We start from the raw sequence: 22222 nt of genomic DNA, 5'->3' as shown, positions 1-22222 counted from the left end.
TACTAGCATCCAGAGTATCTGGTTATTAATTATATTAGCATCCAGAGTCTCTGGTTAATAATGATATTAGCATCCAGAGATTCTGGTTATTAATGATGTTAGCATCCAGAGTCTCTGATTATTAATGATATTAGCATTCAGATTCTGATCATTAATGATACTAGCATCCAGAGTCTCTGGTTATTAATGATGTTAGCATCCAGAGTCTCTGGTTATTAATGATATTAGCATCCAGAGTCTCTGGTTGTTAATGATACTAGCATCCAGAGTCTCTGGTTATTAATGATATTAGCATCCAGAGTCTCTGGTTGTTAATGATACTATCATCCAGAGTCTCTGGTTGTTAATGATACTAGCATCCAGAGTCTCTGGTTATTAATGATGTTAGCATCCAGAGTCTCTGATTATTAATGATATTAGCATCCAGAATCTGATTATTAATGATACTAGCATCCAGAGTCTCTGGTTATTAATGATGTTAGCATCCAGAGTCTCTGGTTATTAATGATATTAGCATCCAGAGTCTCTGGTTGTTAATGATACTAGCATCCAGAGTCTTTGGTTATTAATGATATTAATATCCAGAGTCTCTCGTTGTTAATGATACTAGCATCCAGAGTCTCTGGTTATTAATGATATTAGCATCCAGAGTCTCTGGTTAATAATGATATTAACATCCAGAGTGTCTGGTTATTAATGATGTTAGCATCCAGAGTCTGTGATTATTAATGATACTAGTATCCAGAGTCTCTGGTTATTAATGATGTTAGCATCCAGAGTCTGTGATTATTAAGGATATTGGCATCCAGAGTCTCTGGTTAATAATGATATTAGCATCCAGAGTGTCTGGTTATCAATGATGTTAGCATCCAGAGTCTGTGATTATTAATGATACTAGCATCCAGAGTCTCTGGTTATTAATGATGTTAGCATCCAGAGTCTCTGATTATTAATGATACTAGCATCCAGAGTCTCTGGTTATTAAAGTGTTAGCATCCAGAGTCTCTGGTTATTAATGATACTAGCATCCAGAGTCTCTGGTTAATAATGATATTAGCATCCAGAGTCTCTGGTTATTAATGATGTTAGCATCCAGAGTCTCAGATTATTAATGATACTAGCATCCAGAGTCTCTGGTTATTAAAGTGTTAGCATCCAGAGTCTCTGGTTATTAATGATACTAGCATCCAGAGTCTCTGGTTAATAATGATATTAGCATCCAGAGTCTCTTGTTATTAATGATACTAGCATCCAGAGTCTCTGGTTATTAATGATATTAGCATCCAGAGTCTGGTTATTAATGATATTAGCATTCAGATTCTCTGATTACTAATGATACTAGCATCCAGAGTCTCTGGTTATTAATGATATTAGCATCCAGAGTCTCTGGTTATTAATGATATTAGCATCCAGAGTCTCTGGTTGTTAATGATTCTAGCATCCAGAGTCTGGTTATTAATGATATTAGCATCCAGATTCTCTGATTACTAATGATACTAGCATCCAGAGTCTCTGGTTATTAATGATATTAGCATCCAGAGTCTCTGGTTATTAATGATATTAGCATCCAGAGTCTCTGGTTATTAATGATATTAGCATCCAGAGTCTCTGGTTATTAATGATACTAGCATCCAGAGTCTCTGGTTAATAATGATATTAGCATCCAGAGTATCTGGTTATTAATGATACTAGCATCCAGAGTCTCTGGTTAATAATGATATTAGCATCCAGAGTATCTGGTTATTAATGATGTTACCATCCAGAGTCTCTGGTTATTAATGATGTTAGCATCCAGAGTATCTGGTTATTAATGATGTTAGCATCCAGAGTCTCTGGTTATTAATGATGTTAGCATCCAGAGTCTCTGATTATTAATGATACTAGCATCCAGAGTCTCTGGTTATTAATTATATTAGCATCCAGAGTCTCTGGTTATTAATGACATTAGCATCCAGAGTCTCTGGTTATTAATGATGTCAGCACCCAGAGTCTCTGATTATTAATGATACTAGCATCCAGAGTCTCTGGTTATTAATGATATTAGCATTCAGAGTCTCTGGTTATTAATGATGTTAGCATCCAGAGTCTCTGGTTATTAATGATGTTAGCATCCAGAGTCTGGTTGTTAATGATACTAGCATGCAGATTCTCTGATTACTAATGATACTAGCATCCAGAGTCTCTGGTTATTAATGATACTAGCATCCAGAGTCTCTGGTTATTAATGATATTAGCATCCAGAGTCTCTGTGGTTATTAATGATGTTAGCATCCAGAGTCTCTGGTTATTAATGATACTAGCATCCAGAGTCTCTGGTTATTAATGATATTAGCATCCAGAGTCTCTGGTTGTTAATGATACTAGCATCCAGAGTCTGGTTATTAATGATATTAGCATCCAGATTCTCTGATTACTAATGATATTAGCATCCAGAGTCTCTGGTTATTACTGATATTAGCATCCAGAGTCTCTGGTTATTACTGATATTAGCATCCAGAGTATCTTGTTATTAATGATGTTAGCAACCAGAGTCTGGTTATTAATATACTAGCATCCAGAGTCTGGTTATTAATGATATTAGCATCCAGATTCTCTGATTATTAATGATATTAGCATCCAGAGTCTCTGGCTATTAATGATATTAGCATCCAGATTCTCTGATTATTAATGATATTAGCATCCAGATTCTCTGATTATTAATGATATTAGCATCCAGAGTCTGGTTATTAATGATATTAGCATCCAGATTCTCTGATTATTAATGATATTAGCATCCAGAGTCTCTGGTTATTAATGATATTAGCATCCAGAGTCTCTGGTTATTAACGATGTTAGCAACCAGAGTCTCTGGTTATTAATGATGTTAGCATCCAGAGTCTGGTTATTAATGATACTAGCATCCAGAGTCTGGTTATTAATGATATTAGCATCCAGAGTCTCTGATTATTAATGATATTAGCATCCAGAGTCTCTGGTTATTGATGACACTAGCATCCAGAGTCTGGTTATTAATGATATTAGCATCCAGATTCTCTGATTATTAATGATACTAGCCTCCAGAGTCTCTGGTTAATAATGATGTTAGCATCCAGAGTCATTAGCTAACGGTTCCACAATGATACATTTAGCTGCCTCACTAAAGGACATGATGTGTGTAAATCTTTTTTTAGCTTTCCTGCAGCAACAAACCCACTTTAAGGTCGCTTAGCAACAGTTTAAATGTTATCGAACATCCTTTAACCCTCTGATGCATGAATTATGGGATCTTCAACCATGATTTTTTAAACATTTTTTTTCATTCATCTTCATGTGTGAATGAAACAAATTTCAACAAATATTTTTTGTAACATTTTGTTAATTTACAAATAATTTATTACATGCCCATCTCAGTGGACAGCGTGCATTCTGAACATGAAATATGGTGGCTTGACTTACTGAAGTCCAAATGGAGGGGCTCACATGCAATAAAGTCTTCATCAGCTGTGCTTAATAGCAAAAATAAAGAAATAACAATTTTGAGTACCTGTCCACTATAGTGACCATTATGCATCAAAGGGTTAACTCCGCCTCTGAGGTAACAGACCGAAACAGTTGGACTGAAACTTTAGATATTTCTCTGAGTGAACTCTTCCAGGTTTCGGCTCATCTGGGATCATTTTTAGGTTGTTGACTTCACAGGTGGCCGTGGCTCAGGGGAAGAACGGCTCATCCAGTAGTCGGAGGGATGCTGGGTTAGGGTTAGGTTTAGGGTTAGGGTCACTGTGTCCTTTGTCCATTGTGACGCCTACGTTTCTGCCTCACCTGTGTGTTAGCTGCTTTGAATAACAGCAGACGCTGGACATGAGTCTAACTAGCTAGGTCATGGACCGCTGGTGATCTTTGATGATATCTTAGAACATGTTTGGGTCTTTTGTTCTGATGAGTTTCAGCTCGTTGTCTGAACTTCTTTCTTTCCAGAGTCGGAAGCAGGATCTTCCCCGAGAGGAGCAAGGTCCTTCCATCAAGAATCTGGACTTCTGGCCAAAACTCATCACCCTCATGGTGTCTGTAATCGATGAGGACCGCACAGCCTACACGCCGGTCATCAACCAGTAGGCAGCTCTTTGATTCAGTGGAACCCTCCCACATGCTAACTCAGGTTCCAGCCTGAGGAGATCTGGTGAACCTGTGGGAAGCATCACATCCCCACTGCCCTAACGGCCCAGTTGGTCCGTTTTTGATATGCTACCATTGCTGAAGGTGGTGGTCCTGATGTTGAGGCTTTAATGTGTGCAGCCGTAGTGGACAGCGGAGTAAGATGATGTTGCTCTACAGTCAGAGGAAGGTTCGTGTTTTCTGAATGGCTGTTCTGATGCCATGAACACATTTCATAACCCCTAAACAGGACCTGAATGTTTTATTCTAGTTCAGAAGTAAGTATTTTTCTGGTCCTTCCCATCTCTTCCTCTCCTGCTGATTTACGATGCTTACTTTGTTTATGCCCTGAGCTTTCTCTCCCACGCTGACTGATGATAGGTTTGCAATATTCATGCCCAGTGCCTGCACCTTTCCTTGGTCCAGCTGCAGATCCGCGGTGAGCTCGATGCTTTGGCAGCATAAGCCCGTGAGCGGAGGTGTTGCCTCTAAGTAATCAGCACTGCAACCAGAAGGAAGTCGCTGTCAGTCTGTTGCTCTCTGCTGGGAATATTTATGTGGGAATAACGTGTCGGGATTTGGAGCCACTAGGCAGATCTGTGGGATTGATCTCATAATTAGAAAAATAAAGTGTGTGCTGTAGCTGTTTTCTTCTTCTTCTGAGGTTGAAAGCGTGAGAACCTTTGGAGTATTTGCAGAAGTCTTTTCCTTTTCCAGCATAACAGTGGATTGTAAACGATGCACGCATGTGTGCCGACTGCAGATTTACATTTATTCCAGCCCTGAGGAGTTCCCCCTCGTCTCAGAAACGATGCGCCATGTGGGTGCGCCACAGCTTTGAGGACAAGTGACAGAAGAATCTGGAGACTGTTGCTAATGAAAAGAAAGAGCCTTAGTTGCTTTGATTCTCTTGCACTGAGCTGACACAAACCACCAGGGTAAACGTTCTGCATTACCACCGTTACTGCTGGGTGAAAATCCCAGAGCACATCTGTGTGATGTTGGAAACACGACGCTTTCTGGTGGAGTTAAACGTTTCCAGAAATATTCACAGTTTTCAGGGTTTGTCATCCGTGCTCCCATTGCCCTGCCAAGGTACGGGTGATTAGACCACCGACGTCTCACGTTTAGGCTTTGACTGAAAATCTATTGGCTTTCACAGCAGATTAGCACCCTCTGTCTCCTCAGATGTGATGTTTCCCCCAACACCTTTAAGCATGCATCCCAGTAGGACCAGGTTAGGACTGGGATGACAGATCGATTATGAGAAGCATTAGTTATGAAACAGACATTCAGACTGGGCCTGCCAATAAGCTAGTAACTGTACAGAAGGGTGTGTGACTGGAATCTGTCTGGATCCCATCAGGTTTCCACAAGAGATGAGTGTGGGGAAGATCAGCGCTGAAATCATGTGGAGCCTCTTTGCCCTGGACATGAAGTATGCCATGGAAGGTCAGTAAAGCTGTTGATCAGCCCTGAAGTCATCCTGACTCAGAAAGGTGTGTTTGCTGGGCCTGCTGAATCGCTTGTCTTCCTTTGAAACTGCAGTGATGAGTTTACAGAGTGTGTTTGGAGGATGTGGACATGAACGTTTAGCTCCTGTTTACATGGTTAGCGATCATCAAGCATTGGTTTGCTGTCGTATGGTTGTTGTGATTCTTTTAAATAATTAGAACCACTTTTAAAAAGTCAGAAAGGTTTAAAAGGTTTGTTTCTGTTGAAAGTTTCTTCTGTAGATGAAGCTAGAAGAATGCAAAACCCACCAGATTCTGTATGGCGTTGGGTCTTTCCAACCAGCGGGGCCAGGATGGCGGAGAGGGGTTCTACAATGACCGAGTTGATGCTGCTGATGGGTCTGAGGGGTGTCCTTCCTTGTGAATCTTCAGAAGACCATGTCTACATGGGGTGGCTTCTCCTGGATAGTCTGTAGTAGAATGTGTGGCTGATTACTTAGTACTTTGGTAGTTCCTGTAGATGGTTCGTGATTTGCTTCTTTGATCCGCTTGTCGGGTCTCCTCAGAGCTTCAAACGTGGTGCTGTCGCTCAAGAGTGTGGTGACTTTGTTGTGTCTGCTGTATTCAGGACAAGCGTGCAACAACCCTTGTCTGCAGGATGTTCTGGTCTTTGCTGGAGGAGACGGCTCTTCTCTCTTCTGGGGACTGGTCAGAAGGTGGAGGCTTTGCATTGAAAAGAGCTGCTGTGTGTGTGTGTGTGTGTGTGTGTGTGTGTGTGTGTGTGTGTGTGTGTGTGTGTGTGTGTGTGTGCACGTGTGGGATCAGCCCAGGAGTGTCCAACAAAGGAGATGAGAATCATGGATGCACCCAGTCACGCACTCACTCTCTCTTGCTTTAGCCTACCCCCCCACCCCCCCCCACCTGTCGCTCCATCAGCACACACCTACCGTGACACACGCCAGGAGGACTACATGACTGTCATACTCCTCTGAGGAGCGCTTTGCTTGAATTATCGCTCATTTCCTGTCCACTGTACTGTCTGCGGTGGTTGCAGTTTAGTTTAGTTGGAGAACAAGTCTGTGTTTACCTGAAGGACAGTCTGTGTTTACCTGAAGGACAGTCTGTGTTTACCTGAAGGACAGTCTGTGTTTACCTGAAGGACAGTCTGTGTTTACCTGAAGGACAGTCTGTGTTTACCTGAAGGACAGTCTGTGTTTACCTGAAGGACAGTTTGACTTGATACGTCCCTGAAGGTGGGACTGGGTTGTGAAGGTGATGTGATCTGTATCACATGAATGAATGAATTCAGAAGACTGAGAGACTAGGCTGGCCAGGATTAGACAGCGGCTGTGTTTTCATGTGTGTTGGTTTGTGACTTACTTCAGCATCACTGGTCAAACATTAATATTTTGGCTGATTTTCACCTTTTTCAGCCGTTGATGAAAACCAATTAGAATTTGCATTGATCCTTTTTAGCCGCTCACTCTCTGCCTGCACAGAGCCCAGAGTGTGCCCCACCCATCCAAGAACACCAACATGCTGCTGTGACACACCACCACACGGTCACACGTGATGGCGAGCCCACGGTGTTCTTCTGAAACCCCACCCGACCCTGCAAAGTTAACGCCACCGCGGGGTTTCACTGCATGTGAAGATGGGCTGAGATGGTCAGCACTGAGACACCTGGCTTAGAAATGTCTTTTAGCTCTTTTCCTGTATTCCTTCTCTGTGGAGAAATGCATTCTGTAAGAAAAACCGAAGCAAATAAAAGGAAAAGGTCACGTTGCCTTTCTGACATCCATGTATTTGTATTTAGAGAGGAAACGTTTTAGTCAGGTCCAAGTTTTTCATCTGAAACTATAACTGAAACCAACAGAAGAGACGCCAGTCCTTCTCAAAGCTAACGTTCCCGTTTACCAACCAACCATTCAGCTGCTTGATAATGCCAAGGAATCGCTGATGGAACACCAACAGCTGATCGGGTCTAATTTAGTTTTGGGAAATAAGACAAAAGAAACCGGTTCAGTCTGATGAGTGATTGTTTTTATGCCGTATGAGGAATGCTCAGAACATCATGAAGAGGTCACATGTTCAAACGTCTGCATGTTCAGTGTTGAACACACAAACATGAATGTTCAGTCTGTTCATGCATCGTGTCTCGTGTCTCCCATTTGCACAAGTGTTAGGAACTCACAGTGACCTGTTTACATAAGAGGGCACACGGAGCTGGCAGAGACACCCTGAAGGAGGCGGGCCAGAGTGTCCCACTTTGTCAGTTCCTCTGTGTGCTGTGTATGCAGGCATGTTTGTCTGCACACTTGGAATTCGTCTGCTGTACAAACGATGAGAAGTGAAGACGAAATGCAGAATGTGTGCATGCACTTGCACACAACCTAATGAAGCTTTCCTTCTCCAAGGCCTTTGGTGCCAGTGCTGGTGCAGAAATGGATGCTGCTATATTTAGCATCTCTGTTAGGATCTCTGAATGTGTGAGAAGGGAAGGGAAAGGGAAACGAGAGCAGCAGGAAGCAAGACAAGGAGAGAGAGGATGTTAGGAGACAGAAGAGAAGTTCATCAGTGCGGTTGTAGCTGAGCTAATTTTATCAGCCACAACAACCCACTCAAAAACCTGCATGGAGTCAGCTGTTCAAGTCTTCTTCTGACGGTCTCTTGATTGTTTATTTCTCCAAAGTGCAAGGCATTTGGGTTCCAGCATAAAAGGTTCTGTAGCTTCCCAAACGGGAGTAAAAACGAGGAGAACTAAGATTTTACGGTGTTCTGTAGAACCAGCAGCAGCGGCTCTGGAGTGTGTCATTGAAGCACCAGCGTTTCAGCAGCCCATTAACTCATCCACAGGCTGTTAAATCTGCTTCACTCCATAGAATAGTTTCAACAATGTGGCTCCGATGCAAGGCGGTGCTTACAGACCAGCTCAGTGGTCTAGTGGTAGGGTGTCGGCACTGGGACTGGGAGATCAGCGTGGTTCAAATCCTGGCCGGGTCATACCAAAGACCCGGTGCCTCCTTGCTTGACTCTCAGCTTTATGCAGCTGGATTGGGGGGTTAAACCCTACCAGTGGGACTTTAACTTTAACAGAGCTGAGGCTGGGCTCCAACCGTTGTTGTTGTGGGATTTCTTTGTACTGCAGCAAACCGTCTCCAGAGGGTTAGAGACCTGTGTGAGGTATTATTTTAGGCAAAACCAAAACTTGAATCTTAACCCTTTGATGCATAGTGGTCACTACAGTGGACAGGTACTCAAAACTGTTATTCATTTATTTTTGCTATTAAGCACAGCTGTTGAAGACTTTATTGCATTTGAGCCCCTCCATTTGGACTTCAGTAAGTCAAGCCAACATATATCATGTTCAGAATGCATGCTGCCCACTGAGGTGGACATGTAATAAACTATGTGTAAATTAAATGTTACAAAAAATATGTGAATATGAAATTGGTTTCATTCACACCTAAAGATGAATGAAAAAAATTGTTTAAAAAATCATGGTTGAAGATTTCATAATTCATGCATCAAAGGGTTAAATAGACTCTAATAAAGGTTAACACATGTATGAACACACGACTCTGACTCTGGCTGCTCTGCACTGGCTACCAGTCAATTTTAGATTTTGTTTGAAACGTCTTTTGAGATAATGAGTGAGTTGGCCCTGCCTATTTGTCAGAGGTGTTGCAGCAACGTGCTCCTGGTCGGGCACTCTGCCCCCGTCATGGATGGTCCATAACGAACATCGTGTTCAAGCATAAAGGTGCCCATGTGTGCTCTTGGCACCAGGATAGCTTAGGCCGATTGACTTTGTTGTTGTTTCATCTGATATGTGGACGCATGTCTTGGACATTCGGGTGAAGAGAGGGGCGGAGCTGTCAACTGACCACTTCAATGGAGGGGGAAGAAGCTGGTCAGACCTCGCAGGCCTAAATATATTGTGAGGGTCCGCTGGAAATGTCTGGCAGAGTTTCCTGCCAGAAAGAAGGGGGTTCAATTCCTACCTCTGAGAGAATTTTGAACGTGTCCCGAGGGAAACAGGGGGCATTGAGCCTGAGTGGGCCATGTTCCATGCTTCTATAGAGCTCCGGGAGTTGACGTCACTTCTCCCGGCATGCAACAGTTCAAATCGAAACGGCGCCATATTGGCATGCAGAAGCCCGCAGCTGGACTATTTGTTATTGTCAGAAAACTCAATCAAACGGGAAATATGGTAGATTCCTGTTGTGCCCCAGGATGCAGAACAGACACGGACGACATAAGGAATGAGCCATCTACAGGATTCCCCAAGATCCGGAGCGCCGCAAACGTTGGATCATTGTAATAAAACGCGCTAGTGACCGGGCTAAAATGAAGCTGTGGGATCCCGAGAGTAAAGGATTTCTCTTATGCAGCGACCGCTTCATATCAGGTACTTAAACCAACGTTTCCTCAACTGTGTACGGTATTTATTTTAAATGCTTTTATTACGATTCTTAGTGGGCTTCCTAAACTTATTTTGGCGTGGCTTTTTCTGTCTTATTACTCATAGCAGCAAGTAAACATCATGTAAAACGTTGCCTCGTGAGTTCTGCGTGCTGCCGTTTACGTGTTTTATGATCACAGCAATTAACCGGCTAAGCTGTATTTAATTTTTAAGCAATGGTTGATCAATTGTCAGATCACACATAAAAAGCACTTTGGATTGCTATTATCTGTCTCACCGAGACTACTTACGTGTAAATCTGTTATTTGTCCGTCCATCCATCTATTTTCATCCACGTATCTGGAGTCGGGTTGCGGGGGCAGTAGCGTGACTTCCCTCTCCCCAGCCGCCGGAGCCAGCTCCTCCGGGTAAATCCCAAGGGGTTCCCCGGTCGGTCCGGTGTTGTGCCGGTAAGAAGTCTGCTCCGACAGCTTCTGGCGTTTTTAAAAAGTATCCCAGGGGCACGGTAAGGGTCGGAGATGTTTAGTCTATTTAATTTCTGACTATATAAAACGATTTCTTCTGTTTTAAAGTGTGAAGTAAACTCCGACGAAGTAAAATCCAAGCGGATCCCGTTCATGTTCATGGTTACATCCGTGTTTGTTTAACTTTTTTGCATGCCAAAGAGGCATCCACTAACTGAGAGTCACGTGGGGTCCGGAGCTCTATTGTTGAGGGGGCTGACCGGAGCTGCGGCCGCAGGGTTGTCGGTGCCTGTCGCGTTGGCAACCCCCGAACCCGCTGGTGTGCACTCACCATTAGGGATGCTGTCAAGCTGAAGAAAGAGTCTTACATCAGCTCTTTTTGGCCTGTAGGACTCTAGAGGCAGCTGATAGATACTGGCAGTCCAAGTGGTATACGACTCGGGTCACGGAGGCAAAAACCTGGACATTGGACAAACTCTGTGAGAACATGGAGCAATACTTCCATACCTTCGAGGAGATTCTGGCCAACCACCCGGCATCTCAGGAGGGGAAAGCAGTGTCCTACCAACACTCTTTACAGTGGTGATGGTGTGAAGCTGACCTCTACTCGGGACGTTGTGGATAGGTGGACGAAAGACTTCGAAGACCTTCTCAGTCCCATCGGAAGCAGAGTCTGAGGACTTTGGGTTGGACTTTCCAATCTCTGGTGCTGAGGTCACTGAGGTGGTCAAAAAACTCCTCAGTGCCAAGATTTCAGGGGTGGATGAGATCCGTCCGAATTTCCTTAAGGCGCTGGATGTTGTGGGGCTGTGTTGGTTGACGGGGCTCTGCAGTATCGCGTAGACATTGTGACAGTTCCACTGGACTGGCAGACCGGGGTGGTGGTCCCCTTATTTAAAAAGGGGGACCGCAGGTTGTGTTTCAACTACAGGGGGATCACACTCCTGAGCCTTCCTGGTAAGTTCTATTCAGGGTTCTGGAGAGGAGGGTCCGTCGGATTGTTGAACCTCAAATTCAGGAGGAGCAATGTGGTTTTGGTCCTGGCCGTGGAACACTGGACCAGCTCTATACCCTTAGGGGTCCTGTGGGGGGTACTCCGGGAGTATGGAGTACCAGGCCCTCTGATACGGGCTGGTAGGTCCCTGTATGACCGGTGTCAGAGCGTGGTCTGCATTGCCGGCAGTAAGTCGGGCTCGTTCCCAGTGAGAGTTGGACTCCGCCAAGGCTGCCCTTTGTCACCGATTCTGTTCATAACCTTTATGGACAGGATTTCTAGGTGCAGCCAAGGTGTGGAGGGCATCCGTTTTGGTGGCCTGAGGATCAGGTCTCTGCTTTTTGCAGATGATGTGGTCCTGTTGGCTTCATCAGAACGTGATCTTCAGCTTTCGCTGGAGCGGTTCGCAGCCGAGTGTGAAGCAGCTGGGATGAAAATCAGCTCCTCTAACTCTGAGACCATGGTCTTGATTCAGAAAAGGGTAGAATGCCTTCTCCGGGTCAGGGATGAGGTCCTGCCCCAAGAGGAGGAGTTTAAGTATATCGGGGTCTTGTTCACGAGTGAGGGAAAGCTGGAGCGTGAGATTCATCAGCGGATTGGTGCTGCATCTGCAGTGATGCGGGCGTTGTACCGGTCTGTCGTGGTGAAGAGAGAGCTGAGCCAGAAGGCGAAGCTCTCGATTTACCGGTGGATCTACGTTCCTACCCTCACCTATGGTCACGAGCTTTGGGTAGAGACCGAAAGAACGAGATCGCAGATACAAGTGACCGAAATGAGTTTTCTCCACGGAGTGTCTGGGCTCTCCCTTAGAGATAGGGTGAGAAGCTCGGTCATCCGGGAGGAGCTCAGAGTAGACCCGCTGCTCCTCCACATGGAGAGGAGCCAGTTGAGGTGGCTCGGGCATCTGGTCAGGATGCCTCCCTGGTGAGGTTTTCAGGGCACGTCCAACTGGGAGAAAACCCAAGGGAAGACCCAGGACTCGCAGGAGGGACTATGTCTCTCGGCTGGCCAGGGAACGCCTTGGAAGCTGGATCAAGTAGCTGGGGAGAGGGAAGTCTGGCTGTCTCGGCCTAGGCTGCTGCCCCCGTGACCCCACCCTGGATAAGCAGATGAAATTGAATGGATTGATGGTTTAGCTGTTGCTGATATTTTTACATGCTCTTACTCTGTGATGTTTTAATCGTCCCTGCTGTTTTTACCTGTTTTATTTTTTGTACAGCGCTTTGGCGACATGTCTCATGCCTGTAAGGTGCTTTTTAAAAAAGGTTGCTTTGATTTGCTTTGGTTCTGTTTCTACACTAAGTGAAAGCACATTCTCTAGTATTTTTATAATAATCATATAAATCATAGGCAGATCACATTCTGCACAGGCATCAGCATTCATTACGGTTCTCTGAGTCCTTTCAGTGGGAGGTAGTGTTCCTGCAGAGTCCGGAGCCTGAGCAGAGCCGTGTCAGTGGGCTCCTGTGATACGGCTAATGCGTGACAGAACTGGGTCACAAGCTAAATTGAATGAATTATGTCACAAAGGAAACTTTGCTGCTTTTGGCTGAAATTATCTTACTTGGCTCTTCTCGTCTTTAGGAAATCCGTCTAAGCTTGCACTCCTAAAGGAAATTCGCTGGCTGGTAATTGTGGTGTGGAAATGCTGGGTGCTGTTACAGTTCATCATATTATCCATGACACTTAAATCAATGAGGCATTAAGTGTCTCCTGTGATTCTGACTCTCCCTGTGGGCCGTGCCTCACAAGATGTCATCCTCACCAGGGATCTGGAGCCGCCTCCTCCTGCAGGACAGCCCACAGTTTACTACCAGCAGAGCACAGCAGTTTATGAATGAACAGATGTTCACACATCAGCATGCACACATATCGCTTTAGCAGCATGGTTATGGGGGACTCTTCAGTTCAGTTCAGTTCAAAGATACTTTATTAATCCCAGAGGTAAATTAGAGTTTCAGTACACACAATTCTGAGATCATACACACATACACAGACGCATGACAAGAACTGGTGACTGTGGTCATTCGCAACCCGAGTCGCGCTACCGTAATAGAGATCAGAGGTGTTTATATACGAGGCTTGAGTCAGGTGGAGGAAAAAAGGCACTTCAGAGTTTTGTTTCTTCACCAAACACAACACGGGTTAGAAGATGCCTCATCGTACGTAGGCACAGTGGACACAGGCAAGGGGGTATGGTTGTAATTATGTGTTTGACTTGTTCAAGCTTCTTAATTTGTAAAGATTGTGTGGAAATATGCTTGACTGAAAGCTCATGGTCCAAATAAATGACAGAAATTGAATAATGTACTACAGTCTGAGAGCCAAAGGACGCCGGGGCAAAAATGAAGACAATGGCTGGTTTTGTCAGTTTTTCTTTGTGGCAGCTTTGAAAAGCAGTCACGATATTTGGAAGCTGCTTGAAACGTTGGGCTTGAATGCTCTCAAAGCAAAACCTATCCAAAGTGGACGGCTTTACCTTTAAAACTAATAAATAACACAAAATTAAATAGTGAGACAATTAATCCTCAAGAACATTAGAAACAATGGTAATTTCTTCATGCTGTTAGAATCACATACGCTGTTTATTTATTTGTTAACTTGTATCTCAGGAGGAATAAACCAGCTGAGATGAATCATCACGTTTCCGAGTTGGTCCTCCAACAATAAAGCAAATAAAGTCCAAGAAAGCAGACAACAGCAAATCAAAAGTCTCAGACATGAATCACAACCACTAATAATCAACATAATCTACAAGATTTACATGAAAAGAATAATCCTGCCATGGCACAGTCCAAAGAAATATGTGTAACTATAATACTTTAGATCTTTTAGATAACTGGTCATATTATCAAGCAGTAGGTTCAAAGCAATAGCAGGTCTGGTTCATGCAGCTCATCAACAGTGTTTAAAGAAATGAAATGAAGATATAGAGTTTAAACGTACAGGTAACGTATTCCGGTCCTGAGGAGCTTTAACAGAAACGCACGTTTTCCTTCTTCTTCTTTAAAACGAGGAATTACAAAAGAAGGCTGATCATTGATCCCAGTGTGAAACACTGAACTAAAGGGTACGGATAACTTTTTCAAATAAGATGGAAAGTCAAAAAAGATGTATTTAAAAATAAGTAACAACCAGTGAAATTGATGTCTGGCGTTTAAGGAAAGCCATGAAAGCTCTTCGGTCAATCTATCAGATTTTATTAATAAATCGCTTTTCAAGCAAAGTGCTTTACAGAATCAAAACGACCCAAATTCCCATAACACACACACACACACACACACACACACACACACACACACACACACACACACACACACACACACACACACACACACACAGTAGTGTGTCTATAGTTACATTGTGATGTCTTAGTAAATATTGTATTTGGTGAGAGATAAACTTTATTGTATTTATCCTAGTGGATCTATAATTAAACGGATAAACTAGTAGTAGCACATCCAACGTCAAGGAAAGCAAAAAGTTATTATCAGGAGAGGGAGAATGTTTAAGTGGTTAGCAGCAGTGTGCTAGTCGATGGCCCCCTCCATGAGGCCACCACAGCTCAGCAGAACATCATTGTAGCTTCTTCTGGGGAGAAAAACACTTAGAGAGAAAATAAAGTTAACAGCTGAAATAGCAGGAAATAATACAGTTAAAGAGCAGACCGTAGAAGAAAGCAGTAGAGTGTGAAAAGTGGTCAGTGTGTCCTCCAGCAGTCTAAGCCTATAGCAGCATAACTACAGAGATAACTCTGGATAATCTATCCTATTTAGATGGAGGCATGTTGGAGGCAGGGCAAGGGAGAGCCATCTTTACCGACTGTACACTCCACCTCCCTCTACTCCCCCACTTGTCCAGATTTAGGCTAACATCAGATTTTAACCATAGACCCTATCAAATAAAAATGTTTTAAGCCTATTCTTAAAAGTAGACAAAGTGTCTGCCTCACAGACTAAAGCTGGGAGCTGGTTCCACAGGAGAGGAGCCTGATAACTAAAAGATCTGCCTCCCATACTAATTTTAGATATTCTGGGAACCACCAGTAGACCTGCAGTCTGAGAGCGAAGTGCTCGGTTAGGAACGTATGGAACAATCAGATCACTGATGTATGATGGAGCTTGATTATTAAGAGCTTTATATGTGAGAAGAAGGATCTTAAAATCTATTCTGAATTTAACAGGTAGCCAATGTAGGGAAGCTAAGACAGGAGAGATATGATCTCTCTTTTTAATTCTCATCAGAACTCTAGCTGCAGCATTTTGGACAAGCTGAAGACTTTTAACTACATTCTGTGGACTTCCTGAGAGTAATGAATTACAGTAATCCAGTCTTGATGTAATAAATGCATGAACTAGTTTTTCAGCATCACTCCTGGAAAGTATGCTTCTAATCTTAGCAACATTCCGAAGGTGGAAAAAGGAAATCCTACAGACCTGATTAAGCTGGGAATTGAATGACATGTCCTGGTCGAAGATAACACCAAGGTTCCTTGCTTTGTTCGCGGCGATTAATGTAATGCCATTCAGGTCAGGTGATTGACTAAGCAATTTCCTTTTCTGGATTTCTGGTCCAAAGATGAGAACTTCCATCTTGTCTTGATTTAAAAGCAAGAAGTTTAGAGTCATCCACTTTTTTATGTCCTCAAGACAAGCCTTAGCTAGCAGGACAGCAGTAGCAGCATTGCCTCTGTCGGTTAGCCCCAGGGCAGCTGTGGTTACATCGTAGCTCATCCCCACCAGCGTGTGAATGACTGATTGTGTTGTGAAGTGCCTTGGGGGGTTGTAGAACCTTAAGAAGTCGCTTTTCAACTAGAGACCATTTACCCTTAGCTACAAGGGCTGGTCAGGGCTGTGTGCTCAGAGGTTTATCTAAAATAATAATCTACATATATCAATCTGGAACTGCTACCAGTACTTCTGGACCCCTGCCAAGTCCTGCTAGCATGACGCCAGCCACACAGCTAACTGCATTAGCTCCAATCAGGAAAAAAATAAATCATTTGAGAAGGCTACGACACACACAAAGGTTGGATCTAAAAGATGATTCACTTGTTTCAACAGCTGATCCTCCTGAGACCAGTAAGACTGCCATGTCCTTCTGGATTACTGTCAGGACAAGGGGATGGCCTAGCAAGTGGCTGCATCATCACCAGTCAAGAAAAGGTTCATCTGGTAATCTATCGATTAATAACAATAATACATACACGCCGTGGTAAAACTGGCAGCCCAGTGATCTATTTTTCTGTAAATTATTGAATTACACCGGCACTCCCTGATGAGGCTAGCAGAGCTAGCTGCTATGCTAACTCATCTACCAGCGGAGATAAAACATGTACAAAAGTAAATAAATGGAACCAACTTTGGTTCTGGAGACGTTCACCATCCTTCCAAGTCGGCTTTGCCCTCAGCGTCCGTATCGATCCACATCTTGTCTGAGTCTTGGACTTGTCCAGCTGTGCGGCCAACTGTCTTGCAGCTCATCTGAGTGACCCAGCTGCATCCCTCTGGCTCTGATATCCGTTCTCCTCGTAGTCATCCAGAGAAAACAAAGATCTGACCAACTAGCAGAGGTTTCAAAAGTTACATGTGACTGATGGAACATTGTCCTCTGCTATAATGCTAACACAGATACACCAGCGTTGGGGACTGCTTAAACTAGCAGTCTGAACAAGCCCGATTGATTGTGCACCCTGGCTACTTGGTCAAGGGAGATCTCTGTTTGGCTGACTGGTTAGCGCGCATGGCTCTCACCCGGGAGTCTGGGGATCGAATCCTGATTGAACCAAACCCGCCACAGATCTCTCTGAAGAAGTCAGCATTGACGGCTTCAGCAACGCTGTGCCACTCCGTGGATTTTCTCTTATTAGTTTTGCAAAAGCACTTCCTTTCATTTCTCCACCTCACCCACAGGTACCTCAACTTCTGCTTTGGTGACTTTGCTTCCTTGATCTGCGGTCGCCATTGTCATTGGCGGAGCGCTGCAACAACCGTCTTCGTCTTCCTCTTCGTCTTCCTCCGCTTATCCGGGTCTGGGTCGCGGGGGCCGCATCCCAATTAGGGAGCTCCAGGCCGTCCTCTCCCCGGCCTTGTCCACCAGCTCCTCCGGCAGGACCCCAAGGCGTTCCTGGACCAGATTGGAAATGTAACCTCTCCAACGTGTCCTGGGTCGACCCGGGGGCCTTCTGCCGGCAGGACATGCCCGAAACACCTCCCTGGGGAGGCGTCCAGGAGGCATCCTGACCAGATGCCCAAACCACCTCAACTGGCTCCTTTCGATCCGGAGGAGCAGCGGTTCTACTCCGAGTCCCTCCCGAATGTCCGAGCTCCTCACCCTATCTCTAAGGCTGAGCCCGGCCACCCTACGGAGGAAACTCATTTCGGCCGCTTGTATCCGCGATCTCGTTCTTTCGGTCATTACCCAAAGCTCATGACCATAGGTGAGGATTGGGACGTAGATCGACCGGTAAATCGAGAGCCTGGCTTTCTGGCTCAGCTCCCTCTTCCCCACGACAGATCGGCTCAGCGTCCGCATCACTGCAGACGCCGAACCAATCCGCCTGTCGATCTCCCGATCCCTCCTACCCTCACTCGTGAACAAGACCCCGAGATACTTAAACTCCTCCACTTGAGGTAGGACCTCTCCCCCGACCCGGAGGTGGCAAGCCACCCTTTTCCGGTCGAGAACCATGGTCTCAGATTTGGAGGTGCTGATCCTCATCCCAGCCGCTTCACATTCGACCGCGAACCTACACAGCAAGAGCAAAAGGTCAGAGCTGGATGAAGCTAGGAGGACCACATCATCCGCAAAAAGCAGAGACGAGATTCTCCTGCCACCAAACTTGACACACTCCACACCACGGCTGCGTCTAGAAATTCTGTCCATAAAAGTGATGAACAGAACCGGTGACAAAGGGCAGCCCTGGCGGAGTCCAACCCTCACTGGGAACAGGTCCGACTTACTACCGGCTATGCGGACCAAACTCACGCTCCTCTGGTAAAGGGACTGAATGGCCCTTAACAGAAAGCCACCCACCCCATACTCCTGGAGCGTCCCCCACAGGATGCCCCTGGGGACACGGTCATAAGCCTTCTCCAAATCCACAAAGCACATGTGGATTGCTTGGGCAAACTCCCATGCCCCCTCCATCACCCTTGCAAGGGTATAGAGCTGGTCCACAGTTCCATGGCCAGGACGAAAACCACATTGCTCCTCCTCTATCTGAGATTCAACTATCGATCGGACCCTCCTCTCCAGTACCTTGGCGTAGACCTTTCCAGGGAGGCTGAGGAGTGTGATCCCCCTATAGTTGGAACACACCCTCAGGTCACCCTTCTTAAAGATGGGGACCACCACCCCGGTCTGCCACTCCCTAGGAACTGCCCCCGATGACCACGCAATGTTGTAGAGACGTGTCAACCATGACAGCCCTACAACATCCATAGCCTTGAGATACCCAGATTGAACCTCATCTGCCCCCGGGGCTCCGCCGCTGTGTAGTTGTTTGACTACCTCAGCAACTTCTGCCCCCGAGATCGGACAGTCCATCCCCAGGCCTCCCATCTCTGGTTCCTCCTCGGAATGCGCATTGGTGGGATTGAGTAGCTCCTCAAAGTATTCCTTCCACCGTCCGACTATAGCCTCAGTTGACGTCAGCAGCTCCCCATCCCCACTGTAAACAGTGTGAGCGAGTTGCTGCCTTCCTCTCCTGAGGCGCCGGACAGTTTGCCAGAACCTCTTTGGAGCCGATCGATAGTCTTTCTCCATGGCCTCACCAAACTCCTCCCACGCCCGAGATTTTGCCTCGGCAACTGCCACTGCTGCACCCCGCTTGGCTATCCGGTACCTGTCTGCTGCCTCCGGAGACCCACAGACCAGCCACGCCCTGTAGGCCTCCTTCTTCAGCCTGACGGCTCCCCGAACCTCTGGTGTCCACCAGCGGGTACGGGGGTTGCCACCACGACTGGCACCGGCCACCTTACGACCACAGCTAGCAACAGCCGCCTCGACAATCGCAGAGTGGAACAAGGCCCACTCGGACTCAATGTCCCCCACTGCTCTCGGGACGTGGTCAAAGCTCTGCCGGAGGTGGGAGTTGAAGACCGTCTTGACAGGTTCTTCTGCCAGGCGTTCCCAGCAGACCCTCACTATGCGTTTGGGTCTGCCAGGTCTACGCGGCATGTTCCCTTGCCATCTGATCCAACTCACCACCAGGTGGTGATCAGTTGACAGCTCCGCCCCTCTCTTCACTCGGGTGTCCAAAACATACGGCCGCAGGTCAGATGATACGACTACAAAATCTATCATCGACCTGTGACCTAGGCTGCCCTGGTACCAAGTGTACCGATGGGCATCCTTATGTTCGAACATGGTGTTCGTTATGGCCAAACTGCGGCTTGCACAGAAGTCCAATAACAAAACACCGCTCGAGTTCAGATTAGGTGGGCCGTTCCTCCCAATCACACCCCTCCAGGTCAAGCTGTCATTGCCCACGTGAGCATTGAAGTCCCCCAGCAGGACAATGGAGTCCCCTGATGGAGCACTATCTAGCACTCGTCCCAGGGACTCCAAAAAGGGTGGGTACTCTGAACTGATATTTGGCCCATAAGCACAAACAACAGTCAGGACCCGTTCCCCAACCCGAAGGCGCAAGGAAGCTACCCTCTTGTCCCCCGGGGTAAACCCCAACACACAGGCAGAGAGTCTCGGGGCTAACAAAAAGCCAACCCCAGCCCTCCGCCTCTCACCCGGAGCAACTCCAGCAAAGTAGAGTGTCCAACCCCTCTCCAGGTCTCGGGTTCCAGAGCCAATGCAATGTGTCGAGGTGAGTCCGACTATATCTAGCCGGTACCGCTCAACCTCTGCCACAAGCTCCGGCTCCTTCCCCGCCAGCGAGGTGACGTTCCATGTCCCAAAAACTAGTTTTCTTGTCCGGGGATTGGACCGCCAAGGCTCCCGCCTTGGTCTGCCACCCGATTCGCATTGCACCGGACCCTTCATGTTCCTCCTGCGGGTGGTGGGTCCACAGTTGGACGAGCCCATGTATCCGGTTCGGGCTGGGCCCGGCCGGGCCCCATGGGCGAAAGCCCGGCCACCAGGTGCTCGCTCACGGGCCCCAACCCCAGGCCTGGCTCCAGGGTGGGACCCCGGTAACCCTCCGGGCCGGGTACTCCGACTCTTCGTTTTAACCGCCATGAAAGATCCTTCGAACCGTTCTTTGTCTCACCCTTCACCTAAGACCAATTTGTCATGGGAGACCCTACCAGGGGCACTAAGTGCCCCAGACAACATAGCTCCTAGGATCATTAGGGCACTCAAACTCCTCCACCACGATAAGGTGACGGTTCAAGGAGGAGCTGCAACAACCGGCTTATGTATATGCCTGAAATCCACAAGGCACTTTGCATTGACCTTTTATGGCAGAAAGTGGGCGTGGTGAGGGCGGGATGTGACTCAGAAACACCTGAGCACATTTCTAGATAGTCTCTGATTTATGAAGCGGAGATTGCGTGCAGCTGTGCGTCCTCCATGTTTGATAGATCACAAACCCGCTTGGCGTAAGTACTTCTTCTGCTGAGCTTAAGTACGGTTTTAGTAAGGATTCTACTCGATGTTTTATAAATGAGACCCCTGAACTGTACTGGAGTGTTTGCTGTGTGAAGGTCCGACTGGTTGTGATTTGGTGCTATTGAAATAAACGGAAGTGAATTCAATAGGTGACCCTAGATAACTTTAGGTGACTACCTGTTTCTGAGTAGTCTGACTGCTGCAGGAAAGCTAAACGGGTGATGCCACATGGAGGATTATGTGTCCACACACATGCTGTGCAGTGACAGCTCAGTTATTGAAGCAGGGTTGCCATCTGAGTGCAGATGTTACACATCCTTTACAGGAGAACATCTGCAGACTCTCTAAAACAGTCGGCAAATGAATAGACCACCTGCTCCCTCAGGTGAATACAGGTGAGGCCCTAGCAAAAGAAAACATTAAAACCTTGTCGGCCATGATGGTTTGGTTCTGATGAAAGTGTTGTTTGGCGTTTTGATCTTCTAGAAATTGCCCACGATGTCCGACATTAGAGCGTTTTATGTGCTCTAAACATTTAGTCTCTGCACCTAAAACAGCTAATTCTGTCCCAAACAAAGTCCACAGGTGGGAGAGCTGAAACACAGATATTCACATAGTTTACAGCAGTTTGCTCTCGTAATTCCTGTCAGGTTTTCAGTTCAGCGAAGCGAAGCCCCTCAGCTACCAGAGCGGACCCAGAGTCTCCTTTCATGTTACATCAGAGTTTCCTCATGCACGTTTTCAACGCTTCGACTTGCAGGTGCACTGGTGGTTATGTGTGTGTAGATACTTTTCTGTAAGCTTAGCGGGGAGTCTAGTGTGACGTGCATGCTGTCCGTCAGAGTAAGCACCGAAGCACTTACTGGGATTAGAAATGGCAGCCAGGGGGCGGGGCTCTCCATCCCAGCCTGTCTTTGAGGTTACTTAGATGCTTGCATCGTGTTGGAGTTGCAAATGTCCTTTGTGTTTGCATTCATGGTTCCTTTACTCAAAATTAGCTAAAATCTTAACATAAATCTCACTTTTCTAAACATCCATATGTTAAACCACTTGTTTGGATTCTGAAATGTTTGTAAGTAGCTTAGATTTACCTTAAAACGTCTGTAGCATTAGACCACTTTAAACTGGAACTGCTCCCCTTCTCTCATTTCCTCTGCACACAACTACAGCATCAGCCAAACTG

General features: G+C 46.1%; 1 protein-coding gene across 5 annotated transcripts in view; it reads left to right on the top strand.

The window, feature by feature from the left end:
- Positions 1 to 22222, top strand: part of LOC107396706 (protein unc-13 homolog C) — a 124635-nt gene that overhangs the window by 69305 nt on the left and 33108 nt on the right. For all 5 annotated transcript variants that reach the window (XM_070555190.1, XM_070555192.1, XM_070555191.1 and 2 more), the window contains exons 16-17: positions 3958 to 4091; positions 5501 to 5586. In XM_070555190.1, coding sequence (XP_070411291.1) covers positions 3958 to 4091; positions 5501 to 5586 — 220 coding nt within the window. The remainder of the gene's footprint in view (positions 1 to 3957; positions 4092 to 5500; positions 5587 to 22222) is intronic.

This window comes from Nothobranchius furzeri, chromosome 9 (assembly GCF_043380555.1).
Source record: "Nothobranchius furzeri strain GRZ-AD chromosome 9, NfurGRZ-RIMD1, whole genome shotgun sequence".
NCBI lineage: Eukaryota > Metazoa > Chordata > Actinopteri > Cyprinodontiformes > Nothobranchiidae > Nothobranchius > Nothobranchius furzeri.
This window is presented reverse-complemented; position numbering and strand designations above follow the sequence as displayed.